Source organism: Rhinolophus ferrumequinum, chromosome 6 (assembly GCF_004115265.2).
Source record: "Rhinolophus ferrumequinum isolate MPI-CBG mRhiFer1 chromosome 6, mRhiFer1_v1.p, whole genome shotgun sequence".
Classification (NCBI taxonomy): domain Eukaryota; kingdom Metazoa; phylum Chordata; class Mammalia; order Chiroptera; family Rhinolophidae; genus Rhinolophus; species Rhinolophus ferrumequinum.
In genome coordinates, this window is record NC_046289.1 from 31,240,467 (window position 1) to 31,261,092 (window position 20,626).

A 20,626-nucleotide genomic window follows, 5' to 3' on the forward strand; every position below is an offset into this window, starting at 1 on the left:
AAATTAAACCCAAGAAATGTCCTCACCCCACTCTTCCCAACCAAACTGTGTGAATTGTCTTACAACTCACCAGAAATCCTTGTAGGCTCACAAGTGAGTTATAGACTTGTCCAAGGGCTGGTAAATTGAGTGATGGGAAGAAAAGGAAGAATGTGTTCAGGGTCATAAAGCTGGTGAGAAGGGAAAAAAAGCAAAAGTCTCTAAATACTTGTGAGGGCTCAAGCCAGCCAGCTATAAAAGGTAAGGCTGGGCCTTTGCCTGGCAACCACAGACGTTTAAGCCCTAATCACAGCTCTGCTGCCTGCCCCCAAGGAATAGTCCTGCTGCTAGAACTCAGAGAACATCCTGTCCTTCCTGCCCTGGGGGGAGACAGGGGGAGCAAAGCTGAGGTTTACCAAGTGCTGCTGAAAGGAGTAGGGCGTTGGCCTCCTGTTGGCCTCCTGCGCGGTTCAGGGACCCCTGCAGAATTGCTTCCAGAACCAGCCTCAGCCCCAGTTGCAATGCATGCTACCCCTCCTCACAGTGGATCTTGTTTCTATGACAATGCTCTCCCTTCCCCATCTCACCTGTATCCCTATGGCCCATGCAAGGGCACTTTCTCAGGCATCCAGACCAGGATGGAGGGCTTTGCAGTCTCTCTGGAAGCATGGTGGTTGTTAAGAGCACCGGCTTTTGAGTCAACACACCTGAATGCTAGCTCTGCTTCTTAGGCTCTGTGCCTCAGTTTCCTCATTTGAAAATGGGGTGAGTAGTAGTATTTATCTCATAGTGTATTATTCAGGAATAAGTGAGGAAATATTTGTACGGCACTTAGCACAGTTCCTAGTCCACAAAAAGAGGTAAAAACAATGTTGTTTTTATTACGCTTCTAAGCGTCAAGTTCCCAAGCCCCACCTCAATATTCCCTAATGCCACATCAAGTGAAAGAAACTTGTAACTGGAAGAGGGCCTAGAAGTCATCTAATATTAGAATTTTTTTTTCTGTATGTAACTTTCACACATACGTATCTCTAAGGATGAGATACTATCAGTCCTTAGCATGTGCCTGGGATATACAAAATGCCTAATAAATATTAGGGTAAATGATAACTTTATGTGTCAACTTGACCAGATCACGGGATGCCCAGATATCTGGTTAAATGTTATTTTGGGTGTGTCTTGGAGGGTGTTTCCAGAAAAGATTAGTGTTTGAATTGGTAGACTGCTTGAGCTGGAACACTGATTTTCTCCTGCCCTTAGCAGTCCTGCTTCTTAGGCCTCCGGACTCAGACTGGAATCTGCAACATTGGCTCTCTGGCGCCCAGGACTTCGAACCACAGCATTTCCTGGGTTTCCCGTTTGCAGGCCACAGATCCCGGGGCTTCTCAGCCTCTGTAATTCCATGATAAATCTATTTATGTATATTATATTTAATGTTTGTATTTATTTATGCATATACACTTTATAATATTTCAATTTATATACATATAAAAAGATTAAATGGGTATGCAGACTGGTAGGTAAATGATAGATACATAGGTATATAGGAGATATAGCTATATAGATAACCTATTGATTCTGTTTCTCTGGAGAACCCTGACTAATACAGGGTTTTTGTTGTTGTTGATTGTTTGTAGATACACGTTTACTGAGTATGTATCCATCTATTCATCCATCCATCTATCCAACCACCATCCAGTAGTCACTGGTGGAATGTTCTGGTTTCTGGGAGTCATAACTTAGTATAAAACGTGGCATTGTCCCAGACGGAAATGTATAATCAAATCAAAAAGAGAAGAGCCAGGGGCCGGCCCGGTGGCTCAGGCGGTTAGAGCTCCATGCTCCTAACTCTGAAGGCTGCCGGTTCGATTCCCGCATGGGCCAGTGGGCTCTCAACCACAAGGTAGCAGGTTCAATTCCTCGAGTCCCGCAAGGGATGGTGGGCTCCGCTCCCTGCAACTAAGGTTGAACAGGGCACCTTGAGCTGAGCTGCCACTGAGCTCCCGGATGGCTCAGTTGGTTGGAGAGAATCCTCTCAACCACAAGGTTGCCAGTTCGATTCCTCGACTCCCCCAAGGGATGGTGGGCAGCGCCTCCTGCAACTATCAATGGCAACTGAACCTGAGTCCTGGAAGTACACACTGTTCCCCAATAAAGTCCTGCTCCCCTTCCCCAGTAAAATCTTAAAAAAAAAAAAAAAAAGAGAAGAGCCAGAAAACAGATGAGGGCCCAACTGTGCAGTATTTTTCTGTGCTCTCAGATGTGACTGTTATCACATCTGAAGGGAAGAGAGTCTCTCCCTTTTGATGAATGACTCAGGATGCATGTATTCAAATAATGTTGGCTTTCAAAGAATGAGGATATGTGCTTATGTCAAAGATCTCCTCATCACTCAAAGGCATTTAAATTGTTAGAATAGCTTCAATGTTGGCAAATCCTGGGCTTCAAAGATTGGGGTAGGATGTTTGGCAAATAGCCGAATGCCATCCAGACCCAAGTCTGGTGGAAAATGTAATTTCCAGCTGCATTAAAATGGATCCAGAATGAAGAGTGACAGTGGAATAAGGACACTAGTTTCTCCCACATGACTCCTGAGCCAGCTTTGAAGGCATTTCCAAAGAGGAGCAGGTTCAGACCTGTGCCTTTCCCCACCCCACGCTCACCTCCTGGTCTGCAATCCTCCCCTATGGAGTTCAGAGGAGTCTGGGGCACAGAGTCACTTCTCTTCTCTACTATCCCTGGTTCCCTAGGAGACCTTCCCTGAAAGGTCTCAGCCATCAAGCAAAAGTCGTTATTCTCACTTCTTCTCCACTTTCTTCTCCGGCTGCTCCTCTTCCTCCCGCCTCACTCCCTGACATCAAAGCGTCCTTTGGTAAGAAGCTGGAGGAATGCAACCCTCTGGCATCCTGGACACTTAAGTGGACTACTTGTTTCTCACTGAGGAGAGCTGCAGACAGACTCGACGCCTGTCACTCTCACACAGGTTTCCACAAGTTTCTAACCCACAAACATTCAGCAAGGTTCTATTATGTGCCACGCATTATGCTGGCTCCTGTCCAGGACCCAAATGCATCAGATCCAATCGTTGACGCCGATCCGGTGGGAGGGATGACAAACTGCAAATATATTAACAGTAAAATCTTTCAAGTCCCATTCTAGACAATGAAAGCCGACATGGTATGAGACAGTTTGTGTTCTTTGGTAATTATAATTGATACTAGAAGCCAGAGGGTAGAGGCTGGGGTGGTCAGGGAAGGCTTCTTGGAAGAGGTAGGCTCTAACAGGGTCTTGAGAGATAGGATTTGGGGGAGCTGAAGAGGAGACAAAATATCAGGAGGAGAAGACAGCGCTGGGGAGGCAAAACTATGGTCAGGATTGGTCTGTGTATGATCCTGGGGTACGCGAACCTCTGAGTAGTTTCTTATTTCAGGCCAGTCATTCCTTACAAGTATCTTGGCAACGGCCTGAATTTGGTCTTCAAACAGAGGTTTCCTCCTTCCAAATATTCAGACCTAATGACTCGATTAATCAGGATTGTTTTGATTGCAAGTGACAGGGAGACTCAATATAAACTAACTTAAGCAGAAAAGGCTTTGTTTCTTTTAATAAAAAGTCCAGGTATGGATGGAGGAACATTAGTTTGCAAACTAGTAAGGCACCAGTGGCTCTAATAGCATTGCAGGGCTCTGTTTTCTCTCCCTTTTTCTACTCTGCTGAGATCCACTTTATAGGCTGGCTCTCGTTGTGAGGCAAGGAAGCTGCCTGCTGGCATCCCTAGATTTATACTCTCCGAGCTTATCAACCCCAGTGAAAAGAGAGGAAGTTTCCCTCCTAGTCCTCTCCTTAGCCCTTTGTCAGGATCCCTGACAAAGCAGATAAAAGAGGTTCATTGACGGAGTCCTAAAGTTAGCTGTCATGTGGAGAATACATGCCTCGTGCTATGGGGTGGACCTGAAAGACTAAAAGGACAACCTTGGACTGATATCTGGGGAAGATGATAGGCTGTACTGCATTATTCTGGAAAACCCCTATTACAGACTTCCAGATAGACAAATGTCCCCACTTCTTCCCAACCCTACCAGACAAACTCTTCACAGAGAAACAAATGATTAATTGCCAGGAGTGCCTGCATATAGCCAACAGTTATCTATCACAGGACACTGTCACGGGATTAGTAATTGGATAAACATCCAAGGAGACGTGGTGTTTTAAGAAAGAGATCTGGATCAGAAGACTGGATTAGGTTGGGACACCCTTACACCCTGGAAAATTCATGAAATAGATTTAGTGGTAAGCAGAAGAGAATCCCTGTTGCAGGCCAAAACTCACTTAAAGTGACATAAAGGGTTGGGGTGGCAGCTTCTGGAAGAGCAAGATTTCAGAGCCTAAGGCTGCTCTGGACTCACTATTGAGTGGGGAGTGAAGGAATGTCCACTCTACTCATTCTCAGTTGGCAGTGAGCTCTGGGTCCCCAGCCGAAGGGAGCGGCAGTTTCCCATCACTCCAGACAGATCACAATCACAGGGGAGGAAACAGAGAGGAGGCTTGCTTGGGGCAGCGCCATCCAACAGACCTTTGAGTGATGGTGGAAAGGCTCTAGATCTGCAATATCCATTATGGTAGCCACTGCCCACTGACCACTTGCAATGTGGCTAGTGCAACCGAGGAACTGAATTTTAAATTTTATTTAATAGAAATGAATTTCAATTTCAATAGCCACCTGTGGTTAATGGCTATGTATCAGACACTAAGCCTAGAGAACATCTTTCCTCCACCCATCTCGGGGCTTGGAAGAGAAGAGGCAGGATAAATTGGAACAGAATATCCTAATGAACGACCTCCCTCCGGAAAGGCAGATGGTGTAGAATGGGAAACAGGGAAGACCCTGGTGTCACCCTCCTTCCTAAACACAGACGTCAGCTGCTTGAACTCTGGCAACTGTCATCACCGAGACTCTCCCTCTGAGAGCCACTGCCTCTTAAAAGGACCTCACAAAAGGTCAACTGAGGCTACCAGGTGGCCCCAAAGCCACAGTCCAGTGAGGAAGGAAATAACTTCTATGCCTCCCAATAGCCCCGTAGGGAACACCCTGCCCCTACGACCCTGTGATTTTGGAGACTCCATATCCCCCACTCTTTCCCGACTGTGGAAAGTATCTCACACTGTTCCTGAGGACCCCAGCTCACAGGTCCATTACTGACCAGGGCCCTGTGGGATTTCAGTTCCATGTGTGTTGACAGAGTGCCTCCCAGATCATCAGAGGAAAAGCTGAACTTAAATAATTTCCTGTCCAAGAACAATCTGTCACCTAACACAGTGGGAAACCATTCAAGCCAGCCAGCAGGGATGACAGGGCTCCACCCACAACCTTCAGCCTAGAAAGGGATCTGTTTTATCATGACAGTCCGGGACTAGGTGAATAGGTCCTGATAACCCAGGACAGACCTAAACCAGCCCTGCAAATGAACACCAAGGCACAGACCCAAGCAAGACTAAAAGAAAAAAGTGACCTGTGGGGAAGTAAGTCAGTTAATCAAAAGCCTTCGTGTTGAACTCAGATCACAGCTCTCAGGTACCAGAAGCCAGACTAGGGCACCAGGTAGATACAAGCAGGGCTGGGAGAACACCGACAATGGGAAATACTTTAGAAGTGGATGGATGGCAAAGAGGACTCTGCGCCCGGCTGATGCCAACTTGGCTCCTTTCCGTGCACCTTCCACTCTATTCCATGACTCCACCTCATGCCAGTTTACAGATCTTCCCAAGAGGCTGAGGCTTGACCAACTCCCTAGCTATCAGGAGGATGAAGGTAGGAGCCTGAGAGTTCATGCCCTGGGCTTGCTGTGGTCCAGGAAGGACTTCAATAAATTCTGGACTTTCTCTAACCATAGTTTCTACATCTATCTGTGATGTCCTTTTTAAAAAAAAATAAATTAAGCTTGCACATTCATGTTCATTGCAGCATTATTTGCAATAGCCAAGAAGTGGAAACACGTCAAGTGTCCAGTCAGGGACGAATGGATAAAGAAAATGTGATATATACATTTAATGGAATATTATTCAGCCTTAAAAAGAAGGAAATCCTGTCACATAGCACAAAGTGGATGAAATTTGAGGATATTATGCTAAGTGAAATAAGCCAAATAGTGTATGATTCCACTTATATGAATTATCCAAAACAGTCGAATTCATAGAAACAGAAAGTAGAATGGTGGGTGCCAGAGGCTGTGGAGAAGGGAAAGGAAAATGTGGCGTTGTTATTCAATGCGTATAAAGTTTCCATTTCACAAGATGAGAAAGTTTAAGAGATGTATTGCACAACAATGGAATATAGTTAACAGTACTGAACTGTAAACTTAAAAATGGTTAAGATGGTAGATTTTGTCATGTGTTTTTATGACAACTAAAATTTTTTAAATGAAGAAATAATAAATAAATTATGATAAATTCTCTTATCATACATTATCATATATGCCTGTTATGGAAAATGTGGAAAATTGAGAAATTATTTCTCATAAGTTTTGTGAAAGTAAAACCTGCCAATAATTTAAATATGATATAGGGATTACAGAGAAAAGCAACTGTTCCTTGCCCCATTCTGGTCCTCCTTTTCAGAGACAACCAGTTTTACACTTTTCTGTCTTGAACCATCATCACCCCAACACAAAGGAATTGGCTGCGAAACTTTTATTTATCAACTTCAGATGTCTGTGACTCCTGCCTGAGAAAGGTTAAGGATTTAGCTCACCAAGCCAACTTCCACCTTTCTCCCCAATCTCTTTTTAGTTATTACAATTTTCAGTTATTCTACTGGTTATCTTTGTAAAGATATTTTTAAAAATATACTTAAACTTCACTTGATTTCTGGTTGGGTCAATTTTCAATCGCCTCCTCAGTCAGTAAAATGAGTATATTAGGATCCTCGACCTGTCTTTCCACCGAGATGTACCTTCCCACCCCCAACTTCTGTCAGCTGTACTTCTATTTTATATTATTATGGTCGATAACATTAATTCAATCTTTCTCTTTTACAATAGATTGATCCCAGAAGTTGAAAATCAACCCACCATGCTGACATAATTGTGGCTTTGTGGTTCCCTCAGTGTGGCAATGCCACTCTCCCACTCTATGGGTCCACTGTCACAACGGAGATGACCTTTCAGAAGGCGAGTTGGGTGACTATGTGGGCCTCAGCACATGAGGGATTCCACACTTAAGCATATGTTTCATTTCTACAGCTATAGTTCAAACAATAAAATCAGGGCAGAGATTATGGAAAATATCATCCTAAATGAAATAAACTGCTGCCAGTATGGGAAGATCCCCTGTATCCACCCAAATAAAATCTTCCCACCTGGGTGGCCCCTACAATTAGCAATTCTCTCCTTTGCATTAAGCAACGCCCTCAACATGGTGTCATCTAATATGCAAAAATTCCTGGGAGGGCCACCCCATTAAGTGGCTGACACCAAGGTGCAGCCTAGTTTTATCAGATTGCTGCTTTCCTGTGTGTCAGGATGGGTGAGCCAGCTTTGGCTCCGATAAGAAAGAGCCCCAAGCAGAAGCTGTGGACTGGGCTAGCCCTGTCCCTCGAGGGGAGTGGGTGATAGCCAACCTTTCCTCATTTATAGCTCCCACTCTCACCAGTGACCAAAACAGTTCTCCCAAGGCCAGTGAGGCTGACATCGGGCAGAAGTCTGAGGTGTCCAGCTGTGTCTGGGTGGCAGCATCCACCACTACCCCCAACTCAGCTCCCAGGCCCTGCCCAGAGTGGGTAAGGGAAAGGAGGTGACAGAATAACCAAGGAAGAGGACCAAAACTCTGGGGTGGCTCCAGGGAAAATATGAAGGGTCTTCAAAAAAGAAGAATCAAGAGGTGTCCCACCTGCCTCAAAATTCTGGGGTTGGCCTAACCTGAGAAATGCTCTTTCCACTTTCTGCTGTACTGTCATGATTTGTATCATCTGTGTATTCTACACCATGTGACTGCAGGTTCCATGAGAGCAGGGCACATGTCTCCCCTGTGTCCTCATCCCCAGCACCATGCGTAGCAGGTTGTGTGTGTCCGGTGATTATCTGCTGACTAAATGAAGCAATAGGCCAGTGCATGAGCACTATGCTCTTTGGTTTGCAAACGCCCTTCTCAGCAGATCTATAACTTATTCATCACTGTCCTTCCACATCCAGGCAGTGTTAGCTCAGTAGGTATAGACTGAATCCAATTGAAATGCTCAAATCAAAAGGAAAGGTTTGTCTCTTCAGCCAAAGCAAGGGTCTTCAGGGTGGGTTTTCGGCACTGGGAAAACCCAGTGCCCTCCAGGGTATGTAGTATTGTGACATCCATCAGACTTCCTACAGCTCGAGGTTTAGAAGTGAGTGCCCTTGAAAGAGGAAGAGTGACCCATGTGCTAGGAAAAGCAACTTTTGGTATCCATTTTACAAATTTCACAGTATTAATGGACATACTCACCACCTTGTCGGAAATGATGTCTGTACAGGATTTTTCACTGTAGCTTTGTTTGAAAAAGCAAAAGACTAGAAATAGCCGAAAGGTCCCATCCACTGAGAATTGGTTAAGTAAATGATGGTAACTTCAGATAATGGAATTCAATGTAGCCATAAAAAAATGAGGAAGGCCTTTATGTACGGATATGGAACATCCTCTAAGATATATTGTTAAGAGAAAAAAGTACGGCACAGAACAGTGGGAAGTACATAGTACTTGTGGGAAGAAGTGAGAAAATAATATATGCATATATGGTTATTCACATATGTAAAGATCGCTCTGAAAGAAATATGAGAATCTGGTAACACTGGTTGTGGATAAAAAGGCTAGGTCGTTTGGGAACAGGGTGGGAGAGAGGCTTCACTGCATACCCTTTTCTGCCTTTTTAAATTGTGAATCATGTGAGTGTTACTCAATTTAAATATAAGTACAATTGAATTTGGAAATAAATAATAGCAATTGCCTCTTTTATGCCAGGCTATATCTTTCAAATCCATTGTCTAGTTTCAGCGCAACTCCATGAAATGGGTAACATTGTCCCTCTTTTCCAAATAAGAAGGTTGAGATTTGTAGAAATAAGGCAAGTGCCTCAGTTCACACAACCACAAAATGGCGGAGCTAGGATTTAACCCAAAAGTCAGGCAGGTGTCTAGTCCCCCCATGGTTCTATCACGGCCCTCTTTCTGTCTCAGCTTTCATTCTCCCAGCAAGACTAATGGGCACCTTATCCCAGGGGACTGATTTATAAACCCACTAAGGAGCCGATTAGAGGAAGCCCCTGCTCAAGCATAGCAGAGCCCTAATTAGGGAGATTCTGGGCGTGTGTACGAGGCTGGGTGTGAATGTGTGTGTGTGTGTGTGTGTGTGAGAGAGAGAGAGAGAGAGAGTATTACCGGTACGTGTGAGTGTGTGAGCATATGTGAATGTGTGCACATGTATGAGTGTGCACGCCTGTGTGAACGTATGTGTGAGCATGTGACTGCGTGTGACTTATAAAGTGTAGATGGCTATGTGTGAACATGCATGTCAATGATTGCAAAGTGTGTGTGCGTGAACATGTATGTGTGTGTGATTGTGTGTAAGCATGTGTCAAGTACCACTGTGTAAAGTATGGGTGGTGCGCTGAGGCCCAGCAGGCCTGACACGGAGGTGGGCGAGACACTGACAGAAAGCTGGCCAGGAGCCTCCTGGGGTGTGGGCCGATGGTGGGGCGCAGAGGAAGCTAAGACAGGCCTTCTCGGGAGAGAAGACCCTGGGCTGCCGCGGGCCAGGTGGCTGGAAGACTTGCCTGGGGGCTGAACACCCTCAGGGTGGGTACTCCTCAGGCCAGGGCCCCAGAAACAACATACCTACCCCCAACATTCCATTTCCCTGGCCCCACCTACACCAGATGGGGTGGGGGGCTTGTTAAGTGAGACCCAGCAAGAGCAGTAACTAATCAGGTAGGATAACTTGGGTGTAGCTGGAGGTACCGATGGAAGAGTCCATGTTGCCCCTGGCAGGCTGCCTCCCTCCCCTCCATACTCCATAAATAGTCATTCCTGCATCAAATGCTAGAGCTGCAGAGACAGACAGGGTCCTGTTTGTCTCTGTCTCTACCCAACTCAGACTGCAGGGAGGCCTGAGGCCTGGGACGGGAGGTGAAACGGGGTGCACCTGGGAAGGACACAGGGATTGGAAGGGAAATGGGGCTATTTTAGGAACAGATTTGGTGTGGTTTTGTGCAAACTGCTGTGCTTGGAGGGCTGAGCATCTGCACTGCTAGCTGTTTCCTCTCCTTCTTGCTGGAACACCTGGCACTCTCCCTGCCTCACCTTGGCCATATGTGCCACTGTCTCCATGGGCTCCAGATGTTAACATGGCAGTATAGCCCCTGTCCTGTCCATTGCTCTCTCTGTGTGTGTGTGTGTGTGTGTGTGTGTGTGTGTGTGTTTGCATACTGTATAAGTGAAAGGGGTCCTAGAAACAGATTGTCTTGCCCTTGGAGCCCAGGGCAACATCACCTCCTCTAATGGTGCTAAGAAATCCTGGGCCACCGGCGAACTGAGCAAGGAAGCACACTTTTATGGGTTGAATTGTGTCCCTCCAAAAGATGTTCAAGTCCAGTACCTATGAATGTGACTTTATTTGGAAATAAGGTCTTTGCAGATGATCAAATTGAAATGAGGTCATTAGATTGGGCCCTAATCCAACACAAGTGGTGTCCTAATAATCAGGGGAAATTTGGACACAGAGACAGACACATACACAGGGAGGACAGCACATGGAGACGAAGGTATCGGGGGGATGCATCTATAAGCCAAGGAGCACCAAAGATTGCCAGCAAACTACCAGGAGCTAGGCAGGAGGCCTAGAACAGATCCTTTCCTCACCACTCTGAAAAGAAACTAACCCTATCAATGCCTTGATCTCAGACTTCAAGCTTCCAGAACTGTGACACAATAGATGTCTGTTCTTCTAGGCCACCCAGTTTTTGGTACTTTGTTATGGCAGTCCTGGTAAACTAATCAGGCACTACAACACAATGGTCAAACTAGTACTTGAACTCAGTCAGAACTGAGCTTGAGTCCCTAGCTTTGCCACCTTGGGCCAAGGCACTCAAATCCTCTGAGCCTGTGTTTCTTACATATAATGTGGGACTAGAAAGAGCATCCCCTCCAAGGGCAGTTGTAAGGACATGGGTTTGGTCAGGTGCCTGGCACATGCTAGAGCTTAGTAAACTGTAGTTGTTATTGCTGCTAAGAACACATTTGTTTTCAGGGTCTCTGTCAAAATTCCAGCGACAGAATGATCTCCAACCTGCATAAAGTCCAAACATGAGAAACCAGAAAAGGAAAACAGAAGACAAAGTCCCATTTGGGGAGGGCCTGTTGTACCAGCCAGAGTGCTGTGTGCTTTCTAGAAGAACTTCAATTAGAACATTCCAAGGCTTAGGAGTGTGAGAAGTGGGTCCAGGGAAAGGCCTATAAGGAGGGGATGGAGAGTGTGGGGACAAGTCTGATATGGAAAGCAAAGAAGGAGCCTCAAGAGGAAAAGACTCCCAGGCCCTGAGTGCCCTGTGCCCCTTCCCACCCGGCCTCTGGCCAGCCCACTAGTGTGGGGAGGTGCCGTGTGGGGGATGTGCAGAGCCCGAGTCACCCGACCGCGATAATGTGCCTTTCTGCCCTACTGGAGACAGAGGGCTTTGTGTGTGCTGGCTGTGGCCTGAGACTCAAGGCACAGCTTGCCCGTCAGAAAGACAGGATTGTCTTGGACAACCTCTGTGGCCCGGGGCTGCCACCCCACACGTCATAACAAACCCGGAGTAGGCAAAAGGACAGCCACTCTCACAGGATAGGGCACCTCAGAGACTCTAGGCTTTGAGACTCCAAGGAGCCAGGGTAGAGACCGGAAACAGGAACTTTGGGGCAAACTGGATAATTCAGAGCCGAGGACCCATTTCAAAGGGATAGAGCCTCAAAAAAACTACAGCCAAAACATCTGTTAGGAAAACTGGTTGTGAAGAGCAGGGAGTGTGGGGTCAGAATGTGGGTTCAAATTCTGTCTGGAACATTTCCTGGCTGAGTGACTTGGGGCAAAATTACAGATGAGGCATACATAGTTTCCCCTCACCCCATAGACAGCGGGGTTCATGAGGATTAAATGAATTGATGTCTGGTCCCTTGGTAGACACTCAAGAACTATTAGGTATTCCAATCATTATTAATCTATATTGTTCCAAAGCTTAATCAATGTCAGCCCCTGCTCTACGTCCCTGGCTCCCACCTGCAAAGCCCCCGTTGTTGGGGGCTATCTGAGTGGCATCTTTTCTTTAGAGACATCCTTTATCCAGCAGCAAAAGGAACTCTGTGAACCTGCCTAGAATTGCTCTGGGCAAATGATCCCATTCAGTTTCCTCCCTGAGGCTGGGCCCCAGCCAGCCTGCAGGCAGCTTCTGTTTTCCAGGTGGGAGCTGGTCGCCAAGTGCAGAGAGGAAGCCTTCCTTTGCCTGCCTCCACTTCGCCTCCCATGGATCCATATCCTGTGTTCTGCCTGCGCTTTGCCCCGTCCCAGTTCCTCGGATATTATCTTTCCTCTAGCTCACGTCCAGGCATCTGGAAGAGCCAACATCCTCACCCCAATCAGCAACTGAATGAGCCTCCAAAAGCTTGGCCAGCCAGGCACAGCCCTGCCATCCTCATGGCTCAGGACCCTGAAGGAATTGGACGGGAATGTGCCTCCTGGGCCCGTGCCTAGTTCTGACTGAGGCCGGGCTGAGGGCCTCTCCTTGTCCCTCCCTCACAGACACATAGGGCTTTATAGTCCGATTATGCCATGGAAACTATGCACACGGCCTGCCCCGTTCACATGGTCTCAGCAGAAAAAATAGCAGACGCTTCTCTCTCTGCCAAGACCCACAGTGCTAGCAGGTCTGAACTACCAAAGCAGGCCTCTTATGTGAAACAGGTCCCCGCAAAAATCTCAGGAGGACTTGTTTGGGGGTGCCCTCAACTCACTCCCCCTCCGTCACCTCTCAGCCATCTGCTTCTCTCTCCTCAGCGATCTGGCCAGGAATATGCTGCCTTATATGGCAGTTTCCTTCAAAGAACAAATCTCATTTCCCTCTCCAGTAACTTCCTGAGACCTGGGATCCCCACTCTGATCCTGTTCTGGCCTGCTCCCTCCTCATGGGATGAAGTCAACAGAGTCAACAGGACATGTCCTGTCAGAGCCACCCCTCCACCACACCACCCCTTTCTACACCTATACGGTCTAAACATGGTAGCTGCTAGCCACAAGTAGCAATTTAAATTTAAATGGTACTGAATTAAAACTTCAGTTCCTCAGGTGCACTAGCCACATTTCACGTGCTCAGTCACCATCTGAGGCTAGTGATTACCCCGTCAGACAGGACAGACAGAGAGTATTCCCAGCTTCACAGAATGTTCCATCGTGTAGCACTGCTTTGGACCGTGCTCTGGAATTCCCTGGCCAAACACCCCTAGCCCACGTGGGCCTGTGATGGTAGCTCCCTCGGGTCTGACCTTCCACGGGTAGACCCCACACCCAGTGTGCACACCCCTTGCTGTAGGGTGTCAGGGTGAGGCTGTGGATGGAGCTGGAACTTGTGACCTAACGAGTCCACAGGTATGCTCATGAGGCCTCTCAAGGTGCAGGACAAAGCTGGGTGGGGGGAGATGGGGCGGGGGAGACGGGAGGGCCAGATCAGCTCTCCCTGTGCTGCCACATTCCCATATTCCGTGCAGAACTCCAAGAACTCAGAGAAGTCTAACTTCACACCTGGCCCTACAGGTCGTTATAAAAGAATACTTTTCAAAGTAGGAAGATAGAACGTATTTTAACTGTTAAACTTTGAAAACCTTAAACAGCTTTATTGAGATGTAATTCACATACCATGCAATTCATCCATTTAAAATGTACAACTCAGTAGTTTTTAGTATATTCACAGGTGTATGCAACCTTCACCACATCATCATTTTTAGAACTTTATTTTTTATCACCTCTACAAGAAACTTTGTGTCCTTTAGCTATCACCTCCCCTAACTATTAAACTTTTACTATTTAGACCTATGGCAGGTGGCTACCATTGGCCTGCAAAGGTGAGGGTGAGTTGTCTCCCTCTTGCCTCTATGGTCAGCTCGCTGAAGACAGAGACCAGGTGAGACACTTGTGTTCCCCTCCCCCTACCGCACCTGGTGAGATGGCCACCATACAATAGGTCCCTAAATATTTGCTGGCTTCTTCGTTATGGTTATAGTTGCTTTTCTGTGGACATGAGAGAAGTCCCGTGATCATAGGCAGAGTGGGGAGGGGTTCTGGAAATCACGTTATGCGAGGAAACACGAGAGTGTTTAGCCTGGAGAAGCCAGGGGGCATGGAGTGGGCAGGACAACTGCTCAAACCGACTAGTACCCAGAACACGGACTAGGAACACTGGGTCAAAGTTCCAGAAGCTGCATTTCCAGCCAGAGGAGGGGCTTGGCGATGGCATGGGCAGGGTGGAAAGGTGGTGAGTTCTCCGTGACACAGCACATTCACGTTGGGCCTGGAGGACCACCTGTCTGGGATGCCCTAGTGCGGCCTCTTGCTTCAGGATAAGCCACACTGGGCCTAGAGGATTTTTTCAGGTCTCGTCATTTCTAGGATCCTGGGCCGAGAACTGTCACAGGGTGGAGGTGTTTCTAAGAGACACAAAGCAGGACCTGCAGACCTTTGCTGGCTTTGTTTTTAACTTCTCGGCAGCAGAAGAGTCAGGCTCCTCCTCCTCTCCGTGCAAGGTCCTACCTGCTTCCCTCCACCAGCTCCAGGAATGCAACTGGGGGCCCGGGCTGAGCTTTCCTCTCAGAGCCTAGGGATGTGTCTGAATAGGGACGGTAACTAGGGTTGGCATGCAGAGTTGAGAGTCTAGCAAGTGAGCTGAAACTAATAAACCTAAGAAATAACAGGTCCAAACAGGCCTCAGGGAGGTTTCGGTCACCAGGGCCCAGGCCACTGAAAAAAGCACCTGAGTCAAACCAAGCAGGAGACTGCACAGCCCTGGATCTGGGAGCAGAGGGACCTTGGCCCAAGGCTGGGCTTGCACTTGTTATTCCCAATGTGCAAAGCTTGGGGGTGGGAGGAGAGCAGGCTCCATGTACGGTGTGTGTGTGTGGGGGTCATGTCATCATGATGACTCCAGTGACCAACAGAAAGAGTTTACTTGTCATTGGCTCAACAGAGAAAAGGGAGGGCCTGGTTCCTCCAGTTTCATCATGAGCTGATGCAGCGTGGGTTGAAGAGCATGGGCCAAGTCTTGTGCATCCACCAGATGGACTCACAGACTGGGCTCCCTCTGGGAGAGGGAGGAGAAAGGAACACCCAGGTATTAGGTGCTGGCACTGTGCTCGGTGTTTCACTAGCTTACACTTAGGTGGTTCTTACTATGTGCCAATCACTGTCCAAGTGCCGCACTAACAATACTCAGATACTCAGAGAGGAAACTGAGTCGCAGAGAGGATAAGTGCAGCGTCTGAGGTCACATATCTTGCAAGCATAGAATCAGAACTCAAACTCAGATGCTCTGGTTCTAGGGCCAGGCTCTCCCCACTCTGTTGGCTGCTTTCCTAGTACCTTCCTTTCATTCCCATGACAATCACGGGGCGTACTACTAGCACGACCTCTAGTTTTATAACCGTAAAAGCTGAGGCACAGAACAACTAAGTGACTTGCTCTAAAGCATAAGTAAGCTGCAGACCCAAGATGCAGCCTGGGCCTGGGACCCCAAAGCCCACACTCTTCTATCACCTCACGCTGAGTCTCCAGTAGGACACAAGGTGAGGGCTCAGTAAGTATGACTGCTTTTTTAAAATCAGAAAATACAAATTTTGTTTTTAAAGAAATAAAGCAATAAAATCTCTGTGATGATGGTGGTGTAATCAAGCCAGATAAACTGGCTGGGTCTCAAGCCAATCAGTAGTGAACAAGCAAGCCTTCTGTTTAAATTTCTCCCGCAGCATTGTTATGGTAACTTCAGGTGCCAGCTGCTCATGCTGACATTGTGTACGTCTCTCCAATTGCACAGGTGAGAGGGTTTTACAAAAACCCTTTGTGGGGTTGACCCATTTTTCTGCTTAAGAATAAGTTATAGCGGGCCCTGAGTTAAGCTTTTGCCTCTGGTATCTTCTTACTGACCCCTGCCCACAGCCTACTCCCCGCTCCCACCATGTCTAGAGGTCCTGCAGAGAGGTAGAAAGAGCTGTGTACCCAGAGTCAAAGGACCAGGTCTACGCTGTGGGAAGTCAACCTAGTGACTTACCTTCTCTGAGACTCTTCTGGAAATGCAAACCTTGAACCCAATGAGCTTTAAGGTCTTTTCCCATCCCAGGGCTGATGCTCTTCATTATTCATTCATTCAAATGGCTTGGGCCAGGCGCTGTGCTGCAAACTGGGGAAATGGAGGTTACTACGGCCTCATCGCTGGTCCCAAGGAGCACACAGCTTAGCGGTGCCATACAATTCTGCATGGCAAGTGTCCCAAGAGAGACAATTCGTAACTATGATGACTCAAGCATACAGTTCTTGCTTGGAGGGACAAAAAAGTCTTCAAGGAAAAGGAAATCTTTGAGCTGAATGTTGCATGATTAGAAGGTGAGGAGGGATAGTCCAGCCATGGGGAACAGCATGCGCAAAGACACAGAGGGGGGACCAGGACAGCACCACCAGTCCACCACGAGTCGTTTGATGTGGCTCGAGCAGCAATTGTATACATAGGAGAAGGGGATGAGTCTTGAAAGGTGGCCAGGGGTGCTGTCGTAGAGGCATGGGGACCCTACAGAAGGGTTTCAAGCATAGGGTTGACACAGTCTGATATGTGTTTCGAAAGATCAAGCCAGTGGCAAGAAGGATGAATAGAGGAAAGCAAGTAACAAGTGTGGAGCAGAAAGAGCAATCAGAAAAACGTTCTGAAAACCCAGGTGAGTAATACAAGGACCTAAGCTAAGGCAACAGCAGAGGGGATGGGAGGAAGGACAGAGACGAGAATTTTTCCAGTTTAAGGAAGAAGAACAGTGATAGACTGGACCTAACGCAAGTGGTACAAGAGGAGTCTCAGTTTCCCACTTGGGTGCCTGGGTAGATTAGAAATACAGGAGGAACAGACGTGGGGAAAAGATAATGAGGTGACTTTGGGAAAGATAACGAAGTGTGCATTGTATATCTGTGTGGATAAGAACTCCACCATTTTTAGAAAATATCTGTCATTTTAAAAACAGTCCCTTAATAGACCAGCAAAAACACTTCCATGGAAATGACTACCTTATTTCTAACATCCTGCGGTAATGAAAATGCTATTTTTGAAACACTTTCCAAGGCATTTTCATTCCCAGTGAGCTACGTTCTCTTACTGCACCACAGGGCTCGTTGTCCTAGGGAAGGAGAGAGGTGGATACTATCTAGAACAAAATCCATAGGGCAGGCAAAAAGGAAGATATGATGGAAAGGACATCTCTGAAACACAGAAAGAGGAAGCACAACTCCTTCTGGTGTTTGGAGAGAGAGAGAGATGGGGTGGGGAGGCCAGGAGTCCGTGCTCTCCCACCCCTGTCAAACCTCAGTGATGGTGTGGAGAACGGTAGAAAACTACCACAGAGGTTGAGAGCATGCCAGAAACAAAGATATGTGCCCCGGTCCTGGACTGGTGCTCTGGAGCAGTCACTCATGTGGTGTACGCTTATGTCCACGTGGGGCACCAACAGCTAAGGAGAGACAACTGCATGGTATATTTAGTCTTGGAGAGGGGCTTCGGATGCCCCCTGCCCCTCACCTGCCTCTCCCCCACCAATTCCCCTTGGCTTCAGTGTGGCCCAGGAGGAAACTGGAAGTTTCTAGAGCTGCAAGGGAAGGCAGATGGGATGTTGAGAGTGGACAGAGAGCCTGTGGATCTGCCTTGGGAAATGGAAAACATATGGAGACATCAAACAGGTGCAAATTTTTTGCTATAGAACGTGCAAAACTGAGACAGGACAAATGAGTCCGGTGAGCCATCAGGCCCCACCAGCCAGGACTTCAGCCATAACGCCGGCAAACCAGGTGGGTGAAGGACATCTCTGCGGAGGCCACTGAGGACCAGAGAACAGCACAGGGTCCAGCACCCAGTTCGGCTGCCCTCTCCCGTCGCCTCAGAGTTATACACAAGGTGGGGAGGGAAGGGGGAGGGGCAGGAGGGGTGACACCTAGGGAGCCGGTAACAGTCCAGGCAGGAATTGGACTGAATATTTTATCTAAAAGAGGCGGAACGACTTTAATAAAACTGTTTTAAAGTGGAAGAGACTGGTTTTCCTTTCATTGGCAAGTTGATATTAATATTAATGAATATGTGATAAATCAGAATTATGTGATGAAGTTTATGTTGGTTATAAAAAATAAAGAGACTAAAATTTTCTCATTTTTTATACAGCTGAGTTGCATGTAATTTTTGACACCTCCCTCAGCTTATTTTTAAGTCAGGTTTATGAGGCATAATTTATATATAGTAAAATCTACCCTTTCAAAGGGTACATTTCAATGAGTTTTGATAAATGTGTACAGTTGTGTAATCGTCACTTCAATTAAAATACAGAACAGTTCCATCACTCCATAAAGTTCCCTCATACTCCTTTGCTGTCTCTGGCAGCCACCGATATAATTTGTGTCTCAGTAGTTTTGCCTTTTCCAGAATGTGGTATAAATAGAATCCTACAGTGTGTAGCCAATATATTAAACTTTTAAACATATCTCCTTAACTACCTCAGCTTCCTCCTCCTCTTCCACTCCACCTTCTCTGCAAATTGCTTTATATGGACAAATCCGGATCAACAGCGGTCCCAGCAGTCTCCCTACCCCACCACTGGACCCCTTGTGTGACAATGACAGTGGCCTCAGTGCAAGCCTCCCCCAGAGTCAGAGGTCTGGATAGTTAACATCTTAATCCTGTTGATTCTATGAATGTTTGCTTTGCTTTCAAAGCTGTTTCTTTTAGCTTCTTGGGACACAGAAGCCCTCTCTTCAATTCCCCGCCCCCTCCTCCCCCCAATTCCCTTCTCTCCTCTACACCTTCTGTCCCTACCTGCTGGGTATCTGGGGAATCCAGGCACACTGGCTTCATTCCCTCTGAGCTTCAAGCATCCCTCTTCTCACACTTTCTCCTTTCATTCTCATCCTCTGGTCGTTGTCACCTTGGTGTCTGTGCCCAGGCTGTCTGTCTTGTGATCTTATTTGTCACAGACGCAGCCCTGCTGCATCACCTGGTTGGTTGGTTGGTTTGGGGTTTGTTGACAGTGGGATTTTTCTCTCTCAGTGAGGAACAAGCCAGAAACCTCAACATTGCAATTTCCTTCTCACCTCACAGTGATGGCGACAGATTTGGAGCCTCCGGGGCAGGGACGGTGTCTTTACATGCCCTGTTGAATGTTGCCTTCACAATGGTGAAGAAATAAGGAGATGAAAGGGAAGAGGGAGCATCTCTACTTAGGGGCAGGGCACAGTTTGTCTAACAAGGGAGGACCTCAAATGTGTTTCTCTTCCCAGCTGTTCCAGACAAAGGAGTTACACACCCCTTCTTCATTTGCTATGAGCCTTTGCAAAGAGTCATGCCCGGGGAACTGAATATCTCCCTGCGTCTCAAGCAGGGGGGGACCTAGCTTCGGCAGAGGAGAAGGAAGCACACGGGAAAGAGAGTAAGAGCCAGAAGAGAGTATGGCTGTGGGAGCCTAGCTCTCTCCCTGCATCACATCCCTTCCCTGATGTCACGTCACTAACCTCTTGACCTGACTCAGAGGCTTGTCAGAGGGAGTCTCGGCTGTAGTCAATCTTTTGGAAGAAACTGGTATTATCAAAGACCTTAGGCTTTATCACTGCTCCAAAGGAAAGGGGGGTGGGGTGGGAAGGCAGTGTCTGTGTTTATTCAACTACTTTCATAGCCAAGTGATTTGGAGTTCAGCTCTGAAGTCAGACTGCTGGATTCTTGTTCTAAGCTCCTTCACTGACTACCTGCGAGGCTTTGAGCAAGTTACCTCCCAATGCCTCAGTTTCTCCATCTGTAAAATGAGGATGGGCATAGGAACTAACCCACTGGGTTGTCGTGGAGATGGAATGAGATAATCCATATGCACTTGCAACACAAGAAGCGTTCAAAAACTGGTAGCTGCTATGATCGTTATTATTTCCAGTTAGGAACTAAGGAGCCTGAAATCTCAAGCTATTCCAGGTAAAGCTAAAAAGAAGAGAATTTGCAATCCTCAGGGTAAAGAAACTTATTGATACCCTTAATAAAATCAAACCCAGATCCTCCAAGGTTCGCAGTGAAGGCAGAATTCTCACAGGAGTGGGGAAGGGGTGCAGCTTTCCTTACTCTTGAATGCACCAGTGACATTAGGGACCAGTCTCCAGGGGAGGGTGAATCTTGGGGGCCAGAGCCAAGAGACCCAGCCACCCTTCCCATGCAGAGAGTCTCCTGGCAGTCGGGTCAACCTTAGAGGAAGTGGGTTTAATGTTATTACGGAAGCCCACACGTTTCCTTCCGTCCAATGTGGTTTCTGTGTTGTTCATATTATTGGTCTCCAGGATGTGAAATGTCATCCTAGGACAGAGCCTGGAGAAGAATGGGCTGAACACCTCTTTAGAGAGT

At 47.2% G+C, this 20,626-nt stretch overlaps 1 protein-coding gene across 1 annotated transcript in view; it reads right to left on the reverse strand.

Moving 5' to 3' along the window:
* The window catches only part of PLEKHG3 (pleckstrin homology and RhoGEF domain containing G3), a 66,017-nt gene extending 46,839 nt beyond the window's left edge, over nucleotides 1-19,178 (reverse strand). Inside the window, exon 1 of the mRNA XM_033107533.1 lies at nucleotides 19,067-19,178. Coding sequence (XP_032963424.1) covers nucleotides 19,067-19,105 — 39 coding nt within the window. The 5' untranslated portion in view covers nucleotides 19,106-19,178. The remainder of the gene's footprint in view (nucleotides 1-19,066) is intronic.
* Between the last annotated feature and the right edge of the window lie 1,448 nt (nucleotides 19,179-20,626).